Source organism: Phyllostomus discolor, chromosome 5 (assembly GCF_004126475.2).
Source record: "Phyllostomus discolor isolate MPI-MPIP mPhyDis1 chromosome 5, mPhyDis1.pri.v3, whole genome shotgun sequence".
Taxonomy (NCBI): domain Eukaryota; kingdom Metazoa; phylum Chordata; class Mammalia; order Chiroptera; family Phyllostomidae; genus Phyllostomus; species Phyllostomus discolor.
Genome location: NC_040907.2, coordinates 57,899,296 through 57,920,769, shown reverse-complemented (window position 1 = coordinate 57,920,769; position 21,474 = coordinate 57,899,296). Strand labels below are relative to the sequence as shown.

The window sequence follows — 21,474 nt, the reverse complement described above, 5'->3', positions numbered from 1 at the left end:
ACTTGAAAAAATTACACTTCTAGAGAGTTGGAAAGTATTTGCAGTTTGTCCTTGAAGCAGTATCTAGCTGAAAAGGGTGTTGGCCTAGAATGGGGCACCTTGTTTGGAAAAACCCCTGCAGCTAGGACAAAGATAATACTAGTGAAGATGGCAAAGAACCGTGTATCTACTTCAGCCTTTATTTATCTAGAGTTGTTTCCACATTTAAGAATAAAGGTTATATTTGCAACAACATGGATGGATCTTGAGAGTATCATGCTAACCAAAATAAGTTAGATGGAAAAAGACAAGAACCATATGATTTTTCACTCATGTGGGATATAAAACAGAAAGCAACAAATATATAAACAAAACCAACAACAAATTCATCCCAGAGGGGAAGGAGGTTGGGGGAAAGATGAAGAGTGTGAAGGGGGTCAGTCAGATACATGATGATGGCAGGAAACTAGGCTTTGAGTGGTGAGCACATGATGTTTTATATTTTTATAGAATTGTACACTTGAGACTTACGTAATTTTTGACCAGTATTACCCAATACATTTAATTTGAAAAAAAGGTTATAATACATTGACTTGATCAACCACTTCTACGAAATTGGGATTTTATTTTACCCAGTTTGACTTGATAATCTGGATGTTAATAAAGGAATAGGAAGGCCATAAATAATAGGATATTGGGGGGGTTGTTTTTTTTTAGGATATCTGTTTTAAAAAATTAATTTTCTTTTTTTTTCAGTGATGGTTGACATTCAATATTAGTTTCAGGGGTACAGCATAGTGGTTAGACAATTTTTATAACTTAGCCAAGTGATCACCTGATAAGTTAGTACCCATTTGACATCATTCATAGTTTTTACAATATTATTGACTGTGTTCCCTATGCTATACTCTACATCCCTATGACTAGTTTTGTAACTGCCAAGCTGTATTTCTTAATCCCTTCACCTTTTTCACCCAGCCCCTTAACCCCTGTCCCATCTGGAAACCATCATTTTCTTCGTGTCTATGAGTTTGTTTCTGTTTTGATTGCTCATTGACAAAAAATTAATTTTTATCAAAGAATCACACAATCCCTTATATTTTTATTACTGATATCTTAGTTTAAGTAATTTTTTACAATAAGGGACTCCGATGTGTTATTAGTGCACATTTTTTAGCGTGTAGCATATAATTCATTAGTGAGCATCTTTAGTGTGGCACCTACTGTCCCTGAATATTCTAAAAGATTTTATTGAATATTTGAAAATACTAAAGCTTTTGTCAAATCATATGGGAAATTGGTTCATCTTAATTGTTTTTCTCTTTTTTCCCCTTAGGTTGAGGAATGGAGTAAAGTTTTGTAAAGTACAAAAGTTTCCTGAGGTATGAGGTTTATTATAATTCAGTTTCTTTTATTTGGTAGGAACATAAACAGTAGTAAGTTTTTTTCACATGGGTAAGGAATGGACTGGTTCTCTTGACCAGTTGTTATATATTCCCTGTTAGGATTATCCATTTTTAAAATACTGAATTACATTCCAAGTAAGTATCCTTACCTGTGAAACTATGTTGAGCATAACTTAATAAAACATTATAGGATTTTGCAGGTATAAAGCATAAAATTAGAAAACCTATTAGCTGTAACCTTAGTAAGTATCATGTTTCACTATTTCCACATTTTAACATCTCAGGAATCAGATTATCATAATTGCAGGATGTTTGACCGTGACACTTAATTCAACATGTATATTTAATAGACAACTTTATCTAGCATATAAACAATAGAATTTTAATCTTGCCTTTCTCTTTTAGATTTTATGTATCCATCTTAAAAGATTCAGACATGAACTGATGTTTTCTACCAAAATCAGTACCCATGTTTCCTTTCCACTGGAAGGCCTGGATCTTCAGCCATTTCTTGCTAAAGATAGTCCAGCTCAAATTGTTACCTATGACCTTCTGTCAGTCATTTGTCATCATGGAACTGCAAGTAGTAAGTATATCGGTTTGACATATGTTCTTAGATTAAATTAAAAAGAGTAGATAATCGGAGTTTATCTTTCAAGTAAGACCTGATTGAACAAAAGAAAAAATTGTAAAAATAGGTTTTTAGTATTTATTTTTATTGTATTTTGGTTCAAAAACATCAGAATTTTAGGAAATTGAATAATTTTACTTTGAATTTTATAATACCAGAAATTATATTTTGTATAAAGTAAAATAATAAGGATTTTGGCATGATCATTTTTACCCTGGCTTTTTTTAAAATTACATTTTCTATCCTTATTTACATTTCCTCGAGTGGTACTTGTGAGGATACATGCAATACTATAATAAATACTAGCATAGTTCTTGCTATATCTCAGTCTCGGCTAAGAAATTGGAATATAAAAGTAGTTTATCTTACATTCTTGTGTTAATTGGTGTTACTGAAATGATTTAAAATTTTGCTCTTAAATTCAGGTGGACACTATATTGCATACTGTCGGAACAATTTAAATAATCTCTGGTATGAATTTGATGATCAAAGTGTCACTGAAGTTTCAGAATCTACAGTACAAAATGCAGAAGCTTATGTTCTTTTCTATAGGTAAGGAAGTAACTCATAGATAAGCTATTTTAACAAATACAGAATTACTTCTCAATTGAGGGTAATCAGTGACTTCTAAAACTTTCAAAATGGATTGCTGAGTAAAGATTAGAAATTATTTTACTCATTATATGAGTAAAATAAAGTGAAAATTGCATGCAGTAAGATCCTTTAAGAAAATGTTAAATCATTTTTTTGACTTTTTTTAATATATTTTATTGATTATGCTATTACAGTTGTCCCATTTTCCCCTTCACTCCCCTCCACCCTGTACCCCCTCTCCCACCCATATCCCACCCTTAGTCATGTCCATGTGTCATACTTATAAGTTCTTTAGCTTCTACATTTCCCATACTATTCTTATTCTTCCCCTATCTATTTTCAACCTACATTATATGCTATTTATTCTCTGTACCTTTTCCCCCTCTCTCTTCCTCCCACTCCCCTGTTGCTAACCCTCCATGTGTTCTCCATTTCTGTGGTTCTGTTCCTGTTCGAGTTGTTTGTTTAGTTTCTTTTGGTTTTGGTTTAGGTGTGATTATTAATAATTGTGAGTTTGCTTTCATTTTACTATACATGTTTTTTCTTTTTTTTTTTTTTTAAAGAGTTTTATACTTTTTCCTTTTTTTTTTAAGATTTTATTTATTTATTTTTAGGGAGGGAAGGGGGGGGAGAGAGAGAGAGAAACATCAATGTGCGGTTGCTGGGGGTTATGGCCTGCAACCCAGGAATGTACCCTAGCTGGGAATCGAACCTGGGACACTTTGGTTCCCAGCCTGTGCTCAATCCAATGTGTTTTTTCTTTATCTTCTTTTCTTAGATAAGCCCCTTTAATATTTCATAAAATAAGGGCTTGGTGATGATGAACTCCTTTAACTTGACCTTATCTGAGAAGCACTTTATGTGCCCTTCCATTCTAAATGAAAGCTTTGCTGGATAGAGTAATCTGGAATATAGGTCCTTGTCTTTCACGACTTGGAATATTTCTTTCCAGCCCCTTCTTGCCTGTAACGTCTCTTTTGAGAAATCAGCTGACAGTCTGATGGGAACTCCTTTGTAGGTTACTGTCCCCTTATCTCTTGCTGCTTCTAGAATTCTCTCCTTCATTTTTACCTTGGCTAATGTAATGATAATGTGCCTTGGTGTGTTTCTTCTTGGGTCCAACTTCTTTGGGGCTCTCTGAGCTTCCTGGACTTCCTGGAAGTCTATTTCCTTTGCCAGAATGGGGAAGTTCTCCTTTATTATTTGTTCAAATATGTGCTCAGTCTGTTGCTTTTCCCCTTCCCCTTCTGGTACCCCTATAATTCCGATACTGGAACGTTTAAAGATGTCCTGGAGGTTCGTAAGCTTCTCCTCATTTTTTTGAATTCTTATTTCTTCATTCTTTCCTGTTTGGTTGTTTTTTTCTTCCTTCTGGTCCACTCTATTGTTTTGAGTCCTAGTTTCCTTCCCTTCACTATTGGTTCTCCGTGCATCTTCCTTCATCTCTTTTATGGTAACCTGCATTTTTTCATGTAATTTGTGCCCAAAATCAACCAATTCTGTGAGCTTTCTGATCACCAGTCCTTTGAACTGTGCATCTGATAGATTGGCTGTCTCTTGGTTGCTCAAAAGGATGAGCCCTGGGGCATTGATCTGTTTTTCTGTTTGAGACATGTCTGTCTCTCTCTTTTTTTTTTTTGGTCTGGTCGCTCCTGTTTGGTGAGGGGCAGAGCCTTAGGTGTTCACTGCGGCTGGGCACCCCAGTCGCTAGATTGTGACGTTGTATGTGGGGGCGGGGGCTGGGGCAGGGGCAGGAGGGAACAATGGAGGTAGCTCCACTCTCCTGGGATCTCAGTCCCTTCCCTGGGATCCTGGGCTGTGCGCTCTGCCCCCGTCCACAATCGCCGCTTTACTGGGTCCGCCAGCTGCTGCTCGAATACTCAGGGTCCATCCGAGATCCTGCGCGCTCCGGATGCCTTAGGCGCTCCCGGTTGCCCTATGCGCCCAGTTCTCCCTGTTCTCTACGTACCACGATCCACGCCCAGCTGCTCCTCTCCGCCCCTCCTACCTGTCTGGATGAACAGGTCTGCTTCAACTTCTTGGCTGTCCAACTTCCATTCAGATAAATTCTCTGTCAGTTCTGGGTGTTGTTCTGCCTCTAAATTGTTGTTGTTCTAATCTTGGTTGTGCATGGAGGTACGGTGCATCCATCTATGCCTCCATCTTGCCGGAAGCCCTGAAAATGTTAAATCATTTAATTAAAGAGCAAGGAATATACAGTTAACAAAAGTCAAACAGTGTGGTTTGAACTTTGTGGGTCCACTTATACATCGACTGTTTTCAATAAATACCTGTACTGTTTTCAGTCTGTGGTTGGGAGTCTGGATGTGGAGGGCTGACTGTATGCATTGATCTATGCCATTTTGTATAGAGAAATTGAGCATCCACAGATTTTGTTATCTTCATGGGGGGCTGGAACCAATCCTCTGTGGATATAAAGGGACAGCTAAGTTTTGTGGCGAGTCAAATTTATATGTGGGTTTCTGAATGCACAGAGGAGGGAGTGCGCGGTGCTTTAATCCCCTATGCTGTTCAAGGGTCAACTGTATTTTCTTTTAGGAATATTGGTTTTAATTTTAAAAATTAGGCACTGATGATAGGAATTAAGTACAAAATTTTCTCCTAAAATAGGTAATAAATAAGATATTACTATAACAATAAAATCTTATACTAATATAAATTTTGTAAAAGATCAAGTGCTAGCTAATGAAACAGCAAACAGATTAACTGTTTTGATTGATTTTATTAACTAACATTTGTTAATAAATGTTTATGTGGATACCAGTAGTTAAGACACAGTATTGCCCCTAGAGTTGTATAATATAGTGTTGAGGATTGATACAAAGTGTATTTCCCTTGAATGATTTCCAAGATCTAATACGATTCAGAGTATTAATGTGTATGTTAAGTCTTCCTTAGACTTAGACTTAGACTTAGACTTAAGTACTTCAGTCTAAGCCTAAGTGTAAGGAAGAGGAAAAAGCTACTTACTGGTCTAATGGAATAAGATGCATATTGAATTGAATCATTGTTTTTAATAGGAAGAGCAGTGAAGAGGCACAAAAAGAGAGGCGAAGGATATCAAATTTGTTGAACATAATGGAACCAAGTCTCCTTCAGTTTTATATTTCTCGACAGTGGCTAAATAAATTTAAGACCTTTGCTGAACCTGGCCCTATTTCAAATAATGATTTTCTCTGTATCCATGGAGGTAAGAAATTCTGTCATGGAAAGTAGTGGTAGGGGTTTGCTGGTAAATAGTTTGCATATTAGGAAAGATCCAAGAGTTTTCTTCTTCTGTTTATTTCTCATTACCCCATCTGCAGTTGAATTTAAGTGTGTTTAATTCCCTGTGGTTTCAGTTGGGCTTTTTCTTCCAATTGTAGGCAGCCTGTAGCCTATTTGTGGAGCAGTAACGTATTGAGTACCTGTTCAAAACCCTGTACTGAAATAAAGCCTGACAATAATAAGGACACCTTCTGTTCTCAGAGCTCTTAATGTCATAGTGGAGACTATATAAAACAACCAGTTATGGCACAGTGAGCACTTAAATTATACATCATTTTTCTCAGCCAAGAGACACTACCAACTGTATTTGTGGCTCTTATGCCTTTTGTCTAAATGAAAAACCTGGCTCTTCTCCAAAATATAAAAATGTACTTAGAATTTAACAAAAAAACTCGTATAGTTATTTGATAAATACAACTTATGTCTTTGTGATTGGCTTCGTTAGTATTTATTCCCATGAAAAAATAACACTTTACTGTGATACCTTGGTTACATTTTATGGTTAAGGACCTGATATTCTCATTATTTTTTTCAATGAAACTAAAGAGGTAGTAGGAATATCCTGTATTTAGATTTAGAAACCTAAACCTTGAAAATGTATCTGTATGTGAAGTTTTCTCTCATTTTCCAACTTAAACTACTAACATAAGGCTTCTCCTGTTCTGAATTTTCCCATGAACCTTTATGTCATATATCTGTGCCTGCCATTTTTCTAGGTTATTTATATAAGTGCTTCATTTTTTCTGCTACCATAAAGCTCCATGAAGGAAAGATTGTTTCTTATTTATCTCTGATTTCCTCTAATACATAGTCAAGGCTTAGTAAAGATTTACATAAGTTAAATACTTGAAGATCTGGGTTTACTGATTTTTCTGTATTTCAAGAACTACACATATCTTTAGGAGTATAATCACCAAAAATGCTTATATTTACTTAATTTTTAACCTTTTTAGGAGGGGTTTCAAGAATAAAAATCAAGAGATGTCAGTGATTAACCATTTAAAAAAAGACTTTGACCTTTGAGAATAATATAAAGGAATTTAAGAATGAAACATCCATCTAAACTTTTTTCAGGTATTCCTCCACGAAAAGCTAGTTATATTGAAGACCTGGTTTTGATGCTGCCTCAGAACATCTGGGATAACCTATATAGCAGGTTTGTTTTTCAAATCAGATGATATGGTACTGTGCAAATCAGTTTGTGAAACTTGTTAAGGGATTGGATTATTTCACAGAGTATGCTTCTTGTGTGTTATGTTGCTTAAGTAGAATATTCCCTTTTTCCTTCTTTTATTCACTCTGAGTGTGAGTCAGTAGATTCTGTAGCTAGTGTGTCCCTAGTTTACATAATTAATTCTAATTCTTATGTTGGGATTATCTGTATATGTAAAAGTATTCTGTGATATTTAACTCTTAAAGTTTTAAATTTTATTTTAAAAGATTTCACACATAGGAAATTTCCTTATGTTTTCCTTAGTGGCATATTGAAAATAACTTATTCCATAAATTCTTACTTGAGGGGCCAAGGGAAGCCTCTTATTTAAAGTTGATGAAGAATATGGCAGCATAACTGAAATTTATGTTATATGCCAGTTTTTAACATTTTTTAAAAATATGTTTTATTGATAGTGCTATTACAGTTGTCCCATTTCCTCCCTTCATTCCCCTCCACCCTGCACACCCTCTCCTACCCACATTTCCCCCCTTTAGTTCATGTCCATGTGTCATAAGTTCTGTAGCTTCTACATTTCCCATACTATTCTTGCCCTCTTCCTATTTTCTACCTACCATCTATGCTATTTATTCTCTATACCTTTTCCCTCTCTTTTCCTCCCACTCCCCTGTTGCTAACCCTCCATGTGATCTCCATTTCTGTGATTCTGTTCCTGTTCTAGTTGTTTGCTTAGTTTGTTTTTTGTTTCAGGTGTGGTTGTTAATAGTTGTGAGTTTGCTGTCATTTTACTGTACATGTTTTTTATCTTCTTTTTTTTAAATAAGTCCCTTTAACATTTCATATAATAAGGACTTGGTGATGATGAACTCCTTTAACTTGACCTTATCTGAGAAGCACTTTATCTGCCCTTCCATTCTAAATGAAAGCTTTGCCAGATAGATCAATCTTGGGTGTAGGTCCTTGTCTTTCATGACTTGGAATACTTCTTTCCAGCCCCTTCTTGCCTTCAGGGTCTCTTTTGAGAAATCAGCTAACAGTCTGATGGGAACTCCTTTGTAGGTTACTGTCCCCTTATCTCTTGCTGCTTCTAGGATTCTCTCCTTCATTTTAATCTTGGGTAATGTAATGATAATGTGCCTTGGTGTGTTCCTCCTTGGGTCCAACTTCTTTGGGACTCTCTGAGCTTCCTGGACTTCCTGGAAGTCTATTTCCTTTGCCAGAATGGGGAAGTTCTCCTTTATTATTTGTTCAAATAAGTTTTCCACCTGCTGCTCTTCCTCTTCTCCTTCTGGTACCCCTATAATTCGGATGTTGGAATGTTTCAAGATGTCCTGGAGGTTCCTAAGCCTTTCCTCATTTTTTTTTTTTGAGTTCTTGTTTCTTCATTCTTTTCTGTTTGGTTGTTTCTTTTTTCCTTCTGGTCCATTCCATTGATTTGAGTCCCAGTTTTCTTCCCATCCTTATTGGTTCCCTGTGCATTTTCCTTCATTTCAGTTAGCATAGCCTTCATTTTTTTCATCTAATTTGTGACCAAATTCAACCAATTCTGTGAGCATCCTGATCACCAGTGCTTTGAACTGTGCATCTGATAGGTTGGCTATCTCTTGGTCACTCAGTTATATTTGCTGTGGAGCTCGGATCTGTTCTTCCTTTTGGGCTTTTTTTTTTTTTTTGGTCTTGTTGCACCTGTTATGTATGAGGGGCGGAGCCTTAGGTGTTCACCAGGGCAGGGTAACCTATGGCACTGGGTTGTGATGCTGTATGTGGGGGCAGGGTCTGAGAGAGAACAATGGCACTTTCTCAGTTCACTGTCGAATTTCAGTCCTTTCTGCTGCTTCCTCCAAGCAAACTGCACCCTTTTGGTGCTGATTTCTGTGTGGGTGGGCTTGTGTATGTCCTAGGACCCTGTGGGTCTCTCCAACAAACTGTCCAGCGAGCTGGGAGTCTCTCTCGGCACCTGAACCCCCACAGGTGCCCCCAATTGGTGTTTCAAGGCTTTATTTCACTGCGCTGGGACCATGGGTTGTGCAGTCTGTCTTGCTTCCCAGCCTCACCTGGTTATCTTCATGTGAATGTGGGACCGCTGGGTCAGCGAGCTGCCTTGCACACTGTGCCTCACTTCACAATCAGTGGCTCACTGGGTCTGCCCGTTGCCACCCCATGTCCGGGGTCTACCAGGTATCGCCTGCGTATCCCAGGGTCTGCCTCCTTCCTTCTGTCTTGTGTGCCCAGTGCCACCACTTTTTGTGCCATAACCCCTCTCCGCCCTGCCCCCCAACTCTGTTCTGCCTATGGGTCTAGATGAATGTGTCTATTTTAACTCCTTGGTTGTCAGACTTCCATAGGGATCAATTTTCTGTCAGTTCTGGTTGTTATTTTGTTTCTAAATTGTTGTTGCCCTTATTTTGGTTGTGTTAGGAGGCACAGTGTATCTTACCTACGCCTCCATCTTGGCCAGAAGTTCTATGTGCCAGTTTTTGAAAGCTGCTGCTTTTATGTTGTGGTGGTGTTGCCTCAAACACATTTTGTAGTGGAAGTAATTATAAGGGAAAGTTGACATACAGGTAAAGCAGGTTAGTTAATAAGCTGATAAAGTCATTGACCCAGACAAACATAAAGTCAGGTCCTTATGATTATTTGATTTTTATAATAGTTTAAATATGACTGAGAATTTTTCTTTGAGGATTTACTAGGAACTTAGCTATTGACTGAAAGTGGGAGACATTTTCCAGAGCATCGGCTTTTTTCAAGATTGTCATAATTATTAAATTTTTATGCTTTAGGTATGGAGGAGGACCAGCTGTTAACCATCTGTACATTTGTCACACTTGCCAGATTGAGGCAGAGAAAATTGAAAAAAGGAGAAAAACTGAATTGGAAATTTTTATTCGGGTAAAAAATTATGTTTTTCAAATTATAAATATGATCTAGTATAAAGAACTGACAGGAGAACTGTATTTTATAAATGAAATGATTGGGGTGAATGGGTTGCAGTAGATTTTATGTGCTCTGAGTATATAACAGTGTAGGGCACAACAATGTAGTGAGTTAAGTTCTCTTTTTTGTGTGTGTTTTTTTTTTTTTTGTTTTAATGGATTGGTAATTTTTTCCTATGGATTGGCACTGGCAAGAAATCTCCTTGTTGAAACTGTAAATTATAAATTTTCTTAAGTTAGTATTTTTCTGTAATTATTTACCAGACCCCATTCTCTACTCCCATCACTTTGTGAAATATAATAGTTTTGTGGTACTCTCTGTACTTATAAATATACCTAGTTTCCACAAGGTAAGTTTATTGTGATGTGTTCCTTCATTGCAAGCAGCAGAAAGTCTGATCATAGAATCAGCAAGGAGAACTGAACCACCGGGCTTCATTGACTAAGTCTAGTGCAGTTCTGTTTGTCCAGGTTGCAAGAAGTCAGTCTCCTCCGAGTGCTGCTGTCAGTAATACAGCTTTAACTATTTACATGTTTTCCAAATTTGTTGATTATTCCACATACTTTGTTTTCTTTTTTTCAGCAATTTGTTTGCATAAAAAAATAACACTGGAGTATAAAAATAGGTGCCTTTGGTGGACTGGAAATTAAGTGGAGTTTCTGAAAAATTATAAAAACAGACAGGATCCAATTGAAAAAGTAAACCAAAATCCACAGGAAATGACCAAATAGGCTTCAGGCTTGGAAGTGGTGGATACAAATAATGACCTCAGCAGTATGCTGCCTGCATTGTGTAAGGCAGCAAGCATTAAGGTGTCTGCTTTGATAGAGCAGAATGTGGACACCTGGGTCTATTAAAGAAGGCATTATCTTAGATAGCTTGTAATACTTAGAAAGATACTAAAGGTACATAAGTAATACTTAGAAAGATACATGATTTCCTAAATTATGCTTAAAATAAATATTGGTCCTTAGGAGATGCATAATGATGTTGTATCCTGAAAACAAAACTCAGTAGATGGGTTGATTGAATGGCAGAAGAAGTATTGCTGGAGAGCAAATTAATGTCCTGAAGGACCAGCAAAGGGTTTCTCCTAAAATGTGGTGCAAAGGTAAACAGATGAAAAACAGAAGTTTCAACATGTTGGGTAGATATAGACTCCAGTGTTTTTCTAATAGGCATTTTAGAAGAGAATAGAGGGCAGGAACTACTTTAAGAGCAACATTTTTAAAAGATTTCTTAGAACTAGAGAAAAACAGATGTTTTTAAATTAATGGGGTGATTGTATCTAACTAAAATGTAAAAAGTCCTCACCCAGACACATTAAGGAAGAAATTTCTAATGCCAGAGATAAAGTCCTAATAGTATCCAAACCTCATAATGCTATGAATTAAATGGATTAATCTGGCAAAATTTGTCTGACATTACATTTTAGAAATCTCAGTTCTCTAGGGATAAGCCATACTTCACAGAAAGTCCTAACTTTAATGCTATATCTTGACCCAAACATGCTTTGATTTGTTAACCATCAAAGACAGGCACATTTTTCATTGCATTTCATTGTTCTATGGAAGCAGCTACCTCATGTTCTAGAAAGATCCTTGCCCTCAAAGAATTTACAATAAATAACTAGTACATTATATATTAAAAGGTGATGAGTTTTATGAAAATGAAAAATATCTAAATGGATAAGAGAGATCAGGAATGCAGTGATGGATGGGGAGTGAGGTGCAATTTTAAGTAGGGTGATAAAGATAGGCCTCATGGCGAAGGTGGTAATTTAAGCAAAGACTTGAAGAAGGTGAGGGAGATATTCATATTTGCAGAAAGAAGTAATAGCCATGCAAAAGCTTTGAGAGGCAGGAATGGGTGTCTGCTTGGTTCTGGGCATAACAAAGGTCCATGCGACCACAAGTGAATAAATGAGGAGGAGAGTATTAAAAAATGAGGTCAAATCATGAGGCAGATCATGGAGGTACTTCTGGGCTATAATAAGGATTTTTGGAGACAATGGTAGGGCTTTTATTAGATTTGATTATAGGAGAGACATGACCTGAACTTGTCTTTGTCTACCAGTAGTATTAATATGGGAATTTAGTTACCCATCATGAAATAGTTTTAGGCTCCCTTTTCACACTTTTACAATTAGATAAATTCTAAATACCCTTCATTTTCATTAGGCACTGTTGCATCCACCTCTCTTTCTGTAACAGTTTTCTGTCAATTGGATTTCTTTAGTTGAAAGCAATAGAAGCCAGAGTGGCTGACAAAATTGACATTGTAGTAACTCCATTCTAGCTATTAGGTTACTTGTGTGAAGATTTCTTTTTTTATTTTTTATAAATTTTTAAAAATATTTTATTTATTTATTTTTAGAGAGGGAAGGGAGGGAGAAAGAGAGAGAGAGAGAGAGAGAGAGAGAAAGAAACATCAATGTACGGTTGGTGGGGGCTGTGGCCTTCAACCCAGGCATGTGCCCTGACTGGGAATCGAAAGATTTCCATTTCTAATAGAGTTTTGCCTTGTTTGAATCATATTCTTGGGCCTTAGATCTAGAGGAAGGAGTGGAACATCTTCAGGGATGTCCCACCACTTGTGAGAATTTATCCTGTACTTATACGTATACTGTATGTATATTGTATGTGAAAAGACATATACAAGATTATTCATGGCAGCATTGTTTTTGTAGTAGAAACATGTCCATCAATATGTTAAGTGAACACAAGTAATATGTGGATGTAGTATATTTGAGATGTATAATTGAGATTTTTTATTAAGTATGTTTTGCTAAAAAGCAAGTTCTAAACATTAGGTGACTGATTTCCCTCCTCCCCTGTAGCTCAACAGAGCATTTCAAGAGGAGGACTCTCCAGCTACTTTTTATTGCATCAGTATGCAGTGGTTTAGAGAATGGGAAAATTTTGTGAAGGGAAAAGATGGAGGTAAGTAGTTAACTAAGCATGAAATTCTCTGCAGATTTTTGTCTATTTAACAAATATTTTTTGACTATGTACACTTGGGATTATACCAGTGAACAAGAAAAAAAAAAGTTTCCTGCCCTCAGGGATCTTACATTATAGTTTATATTCTGGTTCTGGGGATTTTTAAGTTTTAAAAACCTATTTCATCAATTATATTCCATTCGTAGAAGGAATAAAGGAACTAAGCAGAATTAGTCTGCGATCTTAATATTGAAGAGTTTAAAAAACACCAAACAATAAGATTGGTTAAATTATGGTTTATCAATTACAATGGAATACTATGTGTACCTTACAAAAAAATTTGTTTGATAGTATTTTGTAATTTAAAAATAATTGTTTTTGATAGATGAAAAAAGATCACAATACAGTATTCATCATTTGAACCTTTTGTATTCAATAAATAGGCAAACATATGCAAAAGCTAAAAGACCACACAGATACTAAAACAGTTTGCCTTTAAAAAAAAAGATTTTATTTGCTCTGGGTGTGGCTCAGTGGGTTAGGCGTGGTCCTGCACACGCAAAGGGGGTTCCCAGTCAGGGCACATGCCTGGGTTGCTGGCCAGGTACCTGGATGGGGTGTGTATGAGAGGCGGTTGATCAGTGTTTCTCTCCCTCTCTCTCCCTTCCCCTCTCTAAAAATAAATAAAATCTTACAAAAATACATTTAAAAAGACAATCACAAAATATACCAGCCCATGTGCTTGCTTAAAATAATTAAAAAAAAAAATTTATTTGAGAGAGAGGGGAAGGCAGGGAGAAAAACATTGACCTGCTGTCTCTCTTAACACCCCAACCAGAGACCAGACCTGTAACCCAGGCATGTGCCCTGACTGGGGAATTGAACTCGTGACCTTTTGCTTTGTGGGATGATGCTCAATGAGCTGAGCTACATTGGTTGAGGCTGCCTATTTTTTTTATAGCAGGATTATAGTATATATTTTTCCTTCCATCTTTTTTTAAAAAAAAGATTTTATTTATTTATCTCTAGAGAGAGAAGGGAGGGAGAGAGAGAGAGAGAGAAACATCAATGTGTGGTTGCTGGGGGTCATGGCCTGCAACCCAGGAATGTACCCTGGCTGGGAATCGAACCTGTGACACTTTGGTTCGCAGCCCGCACTCAGTCCACTGAGCTACACCAGCCAGGGCTTCCTTCTACCTTTTTTTTAAACAGATTTTGATAATGAACATGTACTTGTGTATTCAAAGGGAAAACAATAAGGTGTTTTCTTAAAAAGGTGCTACTGGCTGGTTGAAAAAAGGTGATGGGATTAAGCAAAAAAAATACAAAAAAAAAATATATATATACACACAAACACATAGTCACAGGCAACAGTGTGGTGATAGCCAGAGGGAAAGTGGGGTGGGGGAAGTGGAAGAGGGCAAAGTGGGGATACATGGGGACAGAAAGAGCCTTTACTTTGAAGGGAGTATGATGTAGTGTACAAATGATGTTTTGTTTAGCTGTACACTTGAAACTTGTAGGATTTTGTTAACCAATCTCACCCCAATAAATTCAATTAAAAAATTAAAATATTAAAATTAAAGGATTTGTTTTAACATTTTATTTTACAGTGCTTTTATTGTTTTCAGTATAATGACCATCTGGAACAAATTAAGAATTGCATAACCTCTTTTTAAATTACAAAGGAATTGTTTTTTCATAGCATTAAAAGTACATTTTAACCTGTAATCCTCAAATGGATAGTTAAGAAATCATTTATATTAGATTTTGGATGGTAACGAACGAGCCTCTCTCACTTTCTTTCCTGATTTTGTCTGTGGGAGCTAAGACCCATGAAGGAAGAAGCTCAAAAGACAGTTAAGAATCAACTAATATGACCCCACTAAAACATAATCAGTCCAATTATACAGTTACATCATTCAGTTATTTCAAGCAATTCTTTGGTGCATTTATTTGGGAAGTGTGCATTTTGATAATTTATTTTTCCTTTTAACTCAGATCCTCCAGGTCCTATTGATAACACTAAAATTGCAGTCACTAAATGTGGCAATGTGATGCTCAGGCAAGGTAAGTCTGACTAACATTTGAAAGCCTATACTTGTTAGTAATTTGTCACTTTTAAGGCCATATCGTCACTAATCATATTGCCACTTTTTTACTCAGTTAATGCTGTAATTCATTCACAAAGTAGGACAAATAGTAGGAAAGTTTTCATTGTTTAATTTTCATCTGAGGAAAGGTTTTAAGGCTGCTGATAGGCATTAGGAAAAAAGATCTGTACCTTTTTAAGACAGACCATAAAGTTGCAGTTTATAATAATGTGGGCTAGTAGTCTGAAGATTCATGTTACAAAAGTGCTCAATTATCCCTAGAGGATTCATGCTGGGGATGAGAGGTACATTTTGAAAGCTTTTGCAATATGAATTTGTAGATTTGTAAATATTCTTTCTCTATACACTTAATTTTAGGAGCAGATTCTGGTCAAATTTCTGAAGAAACATGGAATTTTCTACAGTCTATATACGGAGGAGGGCCTGAAGTTATCCTCCGACCTCCAGTTGTTCATATCGACCCGGATATACTACAAACAGAAGAAAAAATTGAAGTAGAAACTCGGTCTTTGTAGGTTTGAGGATATAGAGTAGTTTAATGAGAAATCATTTTCACTTCCCCTGTCATAACAGATGCAGAAACATTCCTAAAAGCATGTTTATTTTCTTGATTTTTAATATTTGATCTCATTCCTTTTTACCGGGCATTATGGAAAAACGTGTTAAAATGTATAATATACTACAGGTTGGTATATTTAATGCTTTAACTTACCGTAGTCTGTCAGTGTAATATTTTTGAAAGAAAGGGGTAATTGTGATCATTTGGTAATCAGTAGGTTATCTTTGATCTTTATACTACGTGCAGATCCACAGTATTCTTTGTAATTTTGTAAATAATTTTGCTTTGAAAAAATTTTCATTACCCTAAACCGTCGTAACTCTGACCAATCTTTTCAGTTTTCCAAAAACCTAATTGTGTAGTTTTGACATGGCTTCATATCATAAAGAGCCTATTTTAAATTAAGAGTTGTAGTCAGAAAAATGTTAAGTCCCTAAAGCTCAGGAAATGGTAGGGTGTCACTTCTTTTGCACTGCAGCATATAAACTAGCATATTAATATTTACAAAATGTCTTTTTGAATGTATTGAGGATGTATTTAGTTTGAGTGGAATTTGTGTCAGCAGATATCAGTAACTTATTGCCTCATACTGTAAAATATTAAGCTTCAATTCCTACCTATAACCCTGGATAGTATTCATTAATATTAGTAGAAAAACCTAAAAGTTAGTTTTAGGGCACTTTTTATTTTGAGAGCATGAAGTATGGAATGTGTCAATTGTTTATAAAGCTGAAACCACTTGCAAAATGATTTTTTTTAATGAAATGCATAAAGTTTTTGATTAATGTATGCACCACTATTTGCTTGATTATGTGATGTCAAAAGTTTAACCATATTCCAAATGCAGAACCAAAATGGATTATTTTGAATATGTTGAAAGCATTCATGATGGTTTTGTTTTGGTTGGAGGCATCTGCTGCCAACTGAAAACAGTGTTGTTAAAATTAGTTCAATAAAATTGATTTTAGAATGTGTAACTTGGATGTTGAATTTATTTGATAGATACTAGTAGTGAAGGCTATAAAGTGTTAATATTAATGTCTTTGTTATTTCTTAATCAGAAGTATGCAAAATAAGTCATTCAGTATAAAGTTTTGATGTTTAATGAAATGGTGAGCTTATGAATCAGCCAGTAAGTATATTTTAAATGTTAAAAATGTATATTGTTTTTAGTTTTCTTCATAATTTACAATGATCCTCTTCAAGAATTGAATGATATTAATAGTCTGTCTCTGAATCACCATGAGTTAAGTGTAACTCTTGACATTTAGGAGGTAATCAAAAGTGTTTTTACCAGTGCTTGCCATCTATTGAATATTTATAATGTTTCAGCCACTCCAGTAGAGTGCTTAATTACATTTAGTCCTCATTACACCCTACAATTTAGGTGAAGTGGCTTTCCCTAAGTCATACAGCAAAGAAATAGCAGATACAAGACTCCAACTCAAGTCAGTGTAACTTCACGTCAGTGCTCTTATTGACCGTGACATATCATCTTCAGTGAATTCTTTTGAAACAGATTATAGTATTATTCATATTCGTTACTAGCATTTGTCATTGGTATATATAATATAAAGAATACTGGTCCCTAAGAGCTTATATAATTTTTTTTTATATTTTAATCATTAAAATACGTAATTCTATAATAAGTGGTAGTGGTCCCCGATTCTCAGCTAAAGGTTGGCGTATGTGTTGACAGGTGTGGAATAAAAGACATAGTTTCTCTGAGAATGATTTTCTTGGGCATACTTAAGCTAAGAAATAAGAAAATTGTAGTAAAGGTCTATATATGTGTTGAGTACATTGATTTATAAAATAAAGGTGATTAGTTTTTGGACTCTGAAGTCAGTTTGCGTATTCAATTAACCCTTGAGCAACATGGGTTTGAATTGTGCGCATCTACTTCTACATGGATTTTTTTTCCCAGTAGATACTGTGAATGTATTTTCCCTATGATTTTTAATTTCTTGAGGTATATTTTATTGATTATGCTATTATAGTCATCCTAATTTTTCCCTCTTTTCCTCTCTCTGCCTAGTACCTCTCTTCCTTCCAGCAATCCCACCCTTTAGTTCATGTCCATGGGTTGTGATAGAAGTTCTTTGGCTTCCCCATTTCCTATACTATTCTTAACACCCTCCCCCCCCCGTCTATTTTGTACCTACCAATTATGCTTCTTCATCCCTGTTCCTTTTCCCCTAATCTCCCCCTTCTCCTTCCCTGCTGATAACCCTCTGTATGACGTTCATATCTATGATTCTGTTCCTGTTTTAGTTGTTTGCTTAGTTTGTTTTGTTTAGATTTAGTTATCAATAGTTGTGAGTTTATTGTCATTTTACTGTTCATAGTTTTTTTTTTTTGTTTTTTTTTTTTTTAAAGTTTTTTTTTTTTTTTAGATTTTATTTATTCATTTTAGAGAGGGAAGGGAGGGAGCTAGAGAGCGAGCGAGAGAGAAACATCAATGTGTGGTTGCTGGGGGTTATGGCCTGCAACCCAGGAATGTACCCTGGCTGGGAATCGAACCTGGGACACTTTGGTTCCCAGCCCGCGCTCAATCCACTGAGCTACGCCAGCCAGGGCTTCTGTTCATAGTTTTTATCTTTTTCTCAAATGAGTCCCTTTAACATTTCATATAATAAGGGCTTGGTAACGAAGAACTCCTTTAGGTTTACCTTTTCTGGGATGCACTTTTATCTGCTCTTCCATTCTAAATGATAGCTTTGCTGGATAGAGTAATCTTGGTTGTAGGTCCTTGCTTTTCTTCACTTTGAACATTTCTTGCCAGTCCCTTCGTGCCTGCAAAGTTTCTTTTGAGAAATCAGCTGATAATCTTATTGTTACTCCTTTGAAGGTAACTCTCTGCTTTTCTCTTTCTGCTTTTAAGATTCTCTCCTTATATTCTACCTTTGTCATTTTAATTATGACGTGTCTTGCTGTGTTCCTCTTTGGGTCCAACTTGTATGGGACTCTCTGCTTCCTGGACTTGTAAGTTTATTTCCTTTGCCAAATTAGGGAAGTTTTCTTTCATTATTTTTTCAAGTAAGATTTCAGTTTCTTGCTCTTCATCTTCCCTTTCTGGCATGCCTATGAATCAGATGTTGGCCCTTTTGGAGATGTCCCAAAGCCATCTTATCCCTTTCCTTTCCTTTCCTTTCCTTTCCCCTTTCCTTTCCCCTTTCCTTTCCTTTCCTTTCCCCTTTCCTTTCCCCTTTCCTTTCCTTTCCTTTCCTTTCCCCTTTCCTTCCTTCCTTCTTCATTTTGTGCTGATTGACTGTTTACTTCTTCCTTATGTCCCAAATTGTTGACTTGAACCCTGGCTTCCTTCCCTTCACTGTAGATTTTTCTTTATTTCACTTAATGTAGCCTTAATTTCTTTCCTATGTGTTTGCTGTACTCAAATCAGTTCTAATTATCTTTATCACCAGTGTCCTGAACTCTACCTCTGATAGGTTGGCTATCTCCATTTCACTTAGTGTTTTTTCTGGAGTTTTGACCTGTTCTTTCATTTGGGCCATATTGCTTTGTTTCCTCAATTTGGCAGCCTTCCTGTGTTTGTTTCTCTGTATTAGAAAGAACTTCTTTGACACCCTGTTTTGGTGCACCTGTTATAAGGGGCAGAACTTTAGGTAATCACCAGGACAGGGGAACCCACTTCACTGCTTTGTGGCTCTATATGTGGGGAAGGGTTTGGAAAAGCAACAATGCCACTTGCTCAGCACTCACCCCATTTCCAGTCACTTCACTCACTTCCCATATGTGATTAATGCCCCTCTAACTGTTGCTCTTGTGGTGGTTCCCAGCATGGGTGGGTTTGTGCACATTCTAGGACCATGGGGGCCCTTTAAACGGACTCTCCTGAGAGACCTGCAGTTTCTTCCACCACCTCAAACCCTGCTGGTTTTTACAGCCAAGAGTTATGAGGTTTTATCTGCCTGGCATTGGAACCTGCACTGTGCAATCTGGCCTGGGGCTAGGATTGCTTGCTTCCCAGGTGTCCCTCTTGGTTTCTGTGTGCCACACGTGAATGTGGGAGCACCTGTTCCAGTCGCTGACACCTTGTTGTGGCTCCCGCTTGACTGGGCTCCCTGTCTGTGCCCTTCCTCTCTGTCTCCATCCCTCCTACCCACTTGGATGAATATTTCTTATATTCTTGGTTGCCAGACTTCCATACAGTATGATTTTCTGGCAGTTCTGCTTGTGTTTTGTTTGTAGGTTAGTTGTGATCTTTCTTAACGGTTATGCGAGGAGGCAAAGCATGTCTACCTACACCATCTTGGCCAGAAGTCCTTCCCTGTGATTTTTAAATAGCATTTTCCTTTCTTGAGCTTACTTTTTTGTTAATATGGTATGTATTACATATAACACACAAAATATTTTAATTCCTTAGAATAGCATACTAGCATACCAGTTCTTCAAAGCCTTGCTTTTCACCTGGCTGCAGCAGATACCCTTAACCTTGTCTTTTGCTAAAATTGAGGAGGTATAAGCTCCTTTGTCTTCTTTTTGTTACCACTTCTTTATAATTTGTCATTTTTTATCTTTCTAGAGAAAGAAGACCTTCTCTGCCTCTCTGACTTCCTCTCTTCCACCATTAATTAATTTATTCACTCAGTGTGCTTTTCATGTCCTCTCACTTCCCTTTGTATATTTTGAAATCAAGTGTCCACACTATAAATCTCAAACTTCCTCTCTTCACTAGAACTTTTCCCTGCCTTAAAATGTGCTAAATATTCCCTTACTGGAAAGGAGAGGAGGGAAATGAATATTACCTAGACTAATCTTGTAGACCTGTTTTCATTCCAGCCAAACTGATTTTATTCCATAAATATAATTTCCATATACTGTATATAATATTTTCAGTACAACTGCCATACCTTTTTTTAATTGATTTATTTTTTTTATTGACAAATTTCTTACTTGATTGGTCTGTACTCTTTGCTTCCACTTCATATTTACCTATTTTCCCCCTGGCCAGATGGCTAAGTTGATTAGAGCACTGTTCCCATATGCTAAGGTTGCAGGCTCAGTTTCCGGTCAGAGCACATACAGGAATCAACCAGTGAATGCATAAATAAGTAGAAAACAAATTGATGTTTCTCTGTCTCTCTCTCTCTGTCCCTTTTCTCTCTTCACCTTCTTTCTTTTTTTAAAATCCTCACCAAGGACAATTTTTCATTGCTTTTAGAGAGAGAGGAAGGGAGACAGAGAGATACCAGTGTGAGAAAGCAGCATTGATTGGTTGCCTCCTGTACATGCCCAGACTAGGGATCAAACCCAAAACTCAGGTATTTGTTCTGACTGGGAATCAAACCCACAACCTTTTGGCCATGGGACAACACTCCAACCAACTGAGGCATACCAGCCAGGGCCACCTTCTTTCCTTTTCAAATCCACTATTTGGCTTCTGTACCAGTTTGCCCCAAAGTTTCTTTCTCTTATATGGCTTGTTAGCACTCATTACTATTTTAATAACAAACTATGGAATTTTATGTATAGTTAATTGTATCAGAAAGAGGCAATTTCCTTGGGTATTGAAACTACCTAACTCTTGAAGGTGGTTAAGTTTGAGTTTACTTGTTACCATTTTGAAGGATTGTGGGTGAAGGGATTAGGTAAGAAACTATTTCTCTAGGGGGGAAAAATGGGTTATTAGTCTAAACTTATAATAATACAATTACTACTAGTCACTATTGATGTTGAGCTCTTAGCAAATGTCAGGCACTAGCCTAAACATGTTTACAGATTAGTGTATCTGAATATGTCAAGTTTCAAAAGTCAGACCCAAATAGGTCTAATTCTAAAACCCATGTTTCTCTTAGAAGTCACAAGTAAATTTTCAATTAGAAGATC

The 21,474-nt window shown here is 36.5% G+C and overlaps 1 protein-coding gene and 1 long non-coding RNA gene across 2 annotated transcripts in view; one reads left to right on the top strand and one right to left on the bottom strand.

Moving 5' to 3' along the window:
• USP33 (ubiquitin specific peptidase 33) overlaps nucleotides 1-16,601 on the top strand; it is a 56,615-nt gene extending 40,014 nt beyond the window's left edge. Inside the window, 9 exon segments of the mRNA XM_036026311.1 lie at nucleotides 1,316-1,361; nucleotides 1,791-1,971; nucleotides 2,442-2,568; nucleotides 5,652-5,821; nucleotides 6,973-7,054; nucleotides 9,856-9,964; nucleotides 12,849-12,951; nucleotides 14,953-15,021; nucleotides 15,423-16,601. Coding sequence (XP_035882204.1) covers nucleotides 1,316-1,361; nucleotides 1,791-1,971; nucleotides 2,442-2,568; nucleotides 5,652-5,821; nucleotides 6,973-7,054; nucleotides 9,856-9,964; nucleotides 12,849-12,951; nucleotides 14,953-15,021; nucleotides 15,423-15,580 — 1,045 coding nt within the window. The 3' untranslated portion in view covers nucleotides 15,581-16,601.
• Nucleotides 10,590-11,163, bottom strand: LOC118500662. The gene is made up of 2 exons (XR_004903237.1): nucleotides 10,942-11,163; nucleotides 10,590-10,908 (listed from the first exon to the last, which is right to left on the bottom strand). It is a non-coding gene; the product is annotated as an uncharacterized LOC118500662 (long non-coding RNA).
• Nucleotides 16,602-21,474: the final 4,873 nt, after the last annotated feature.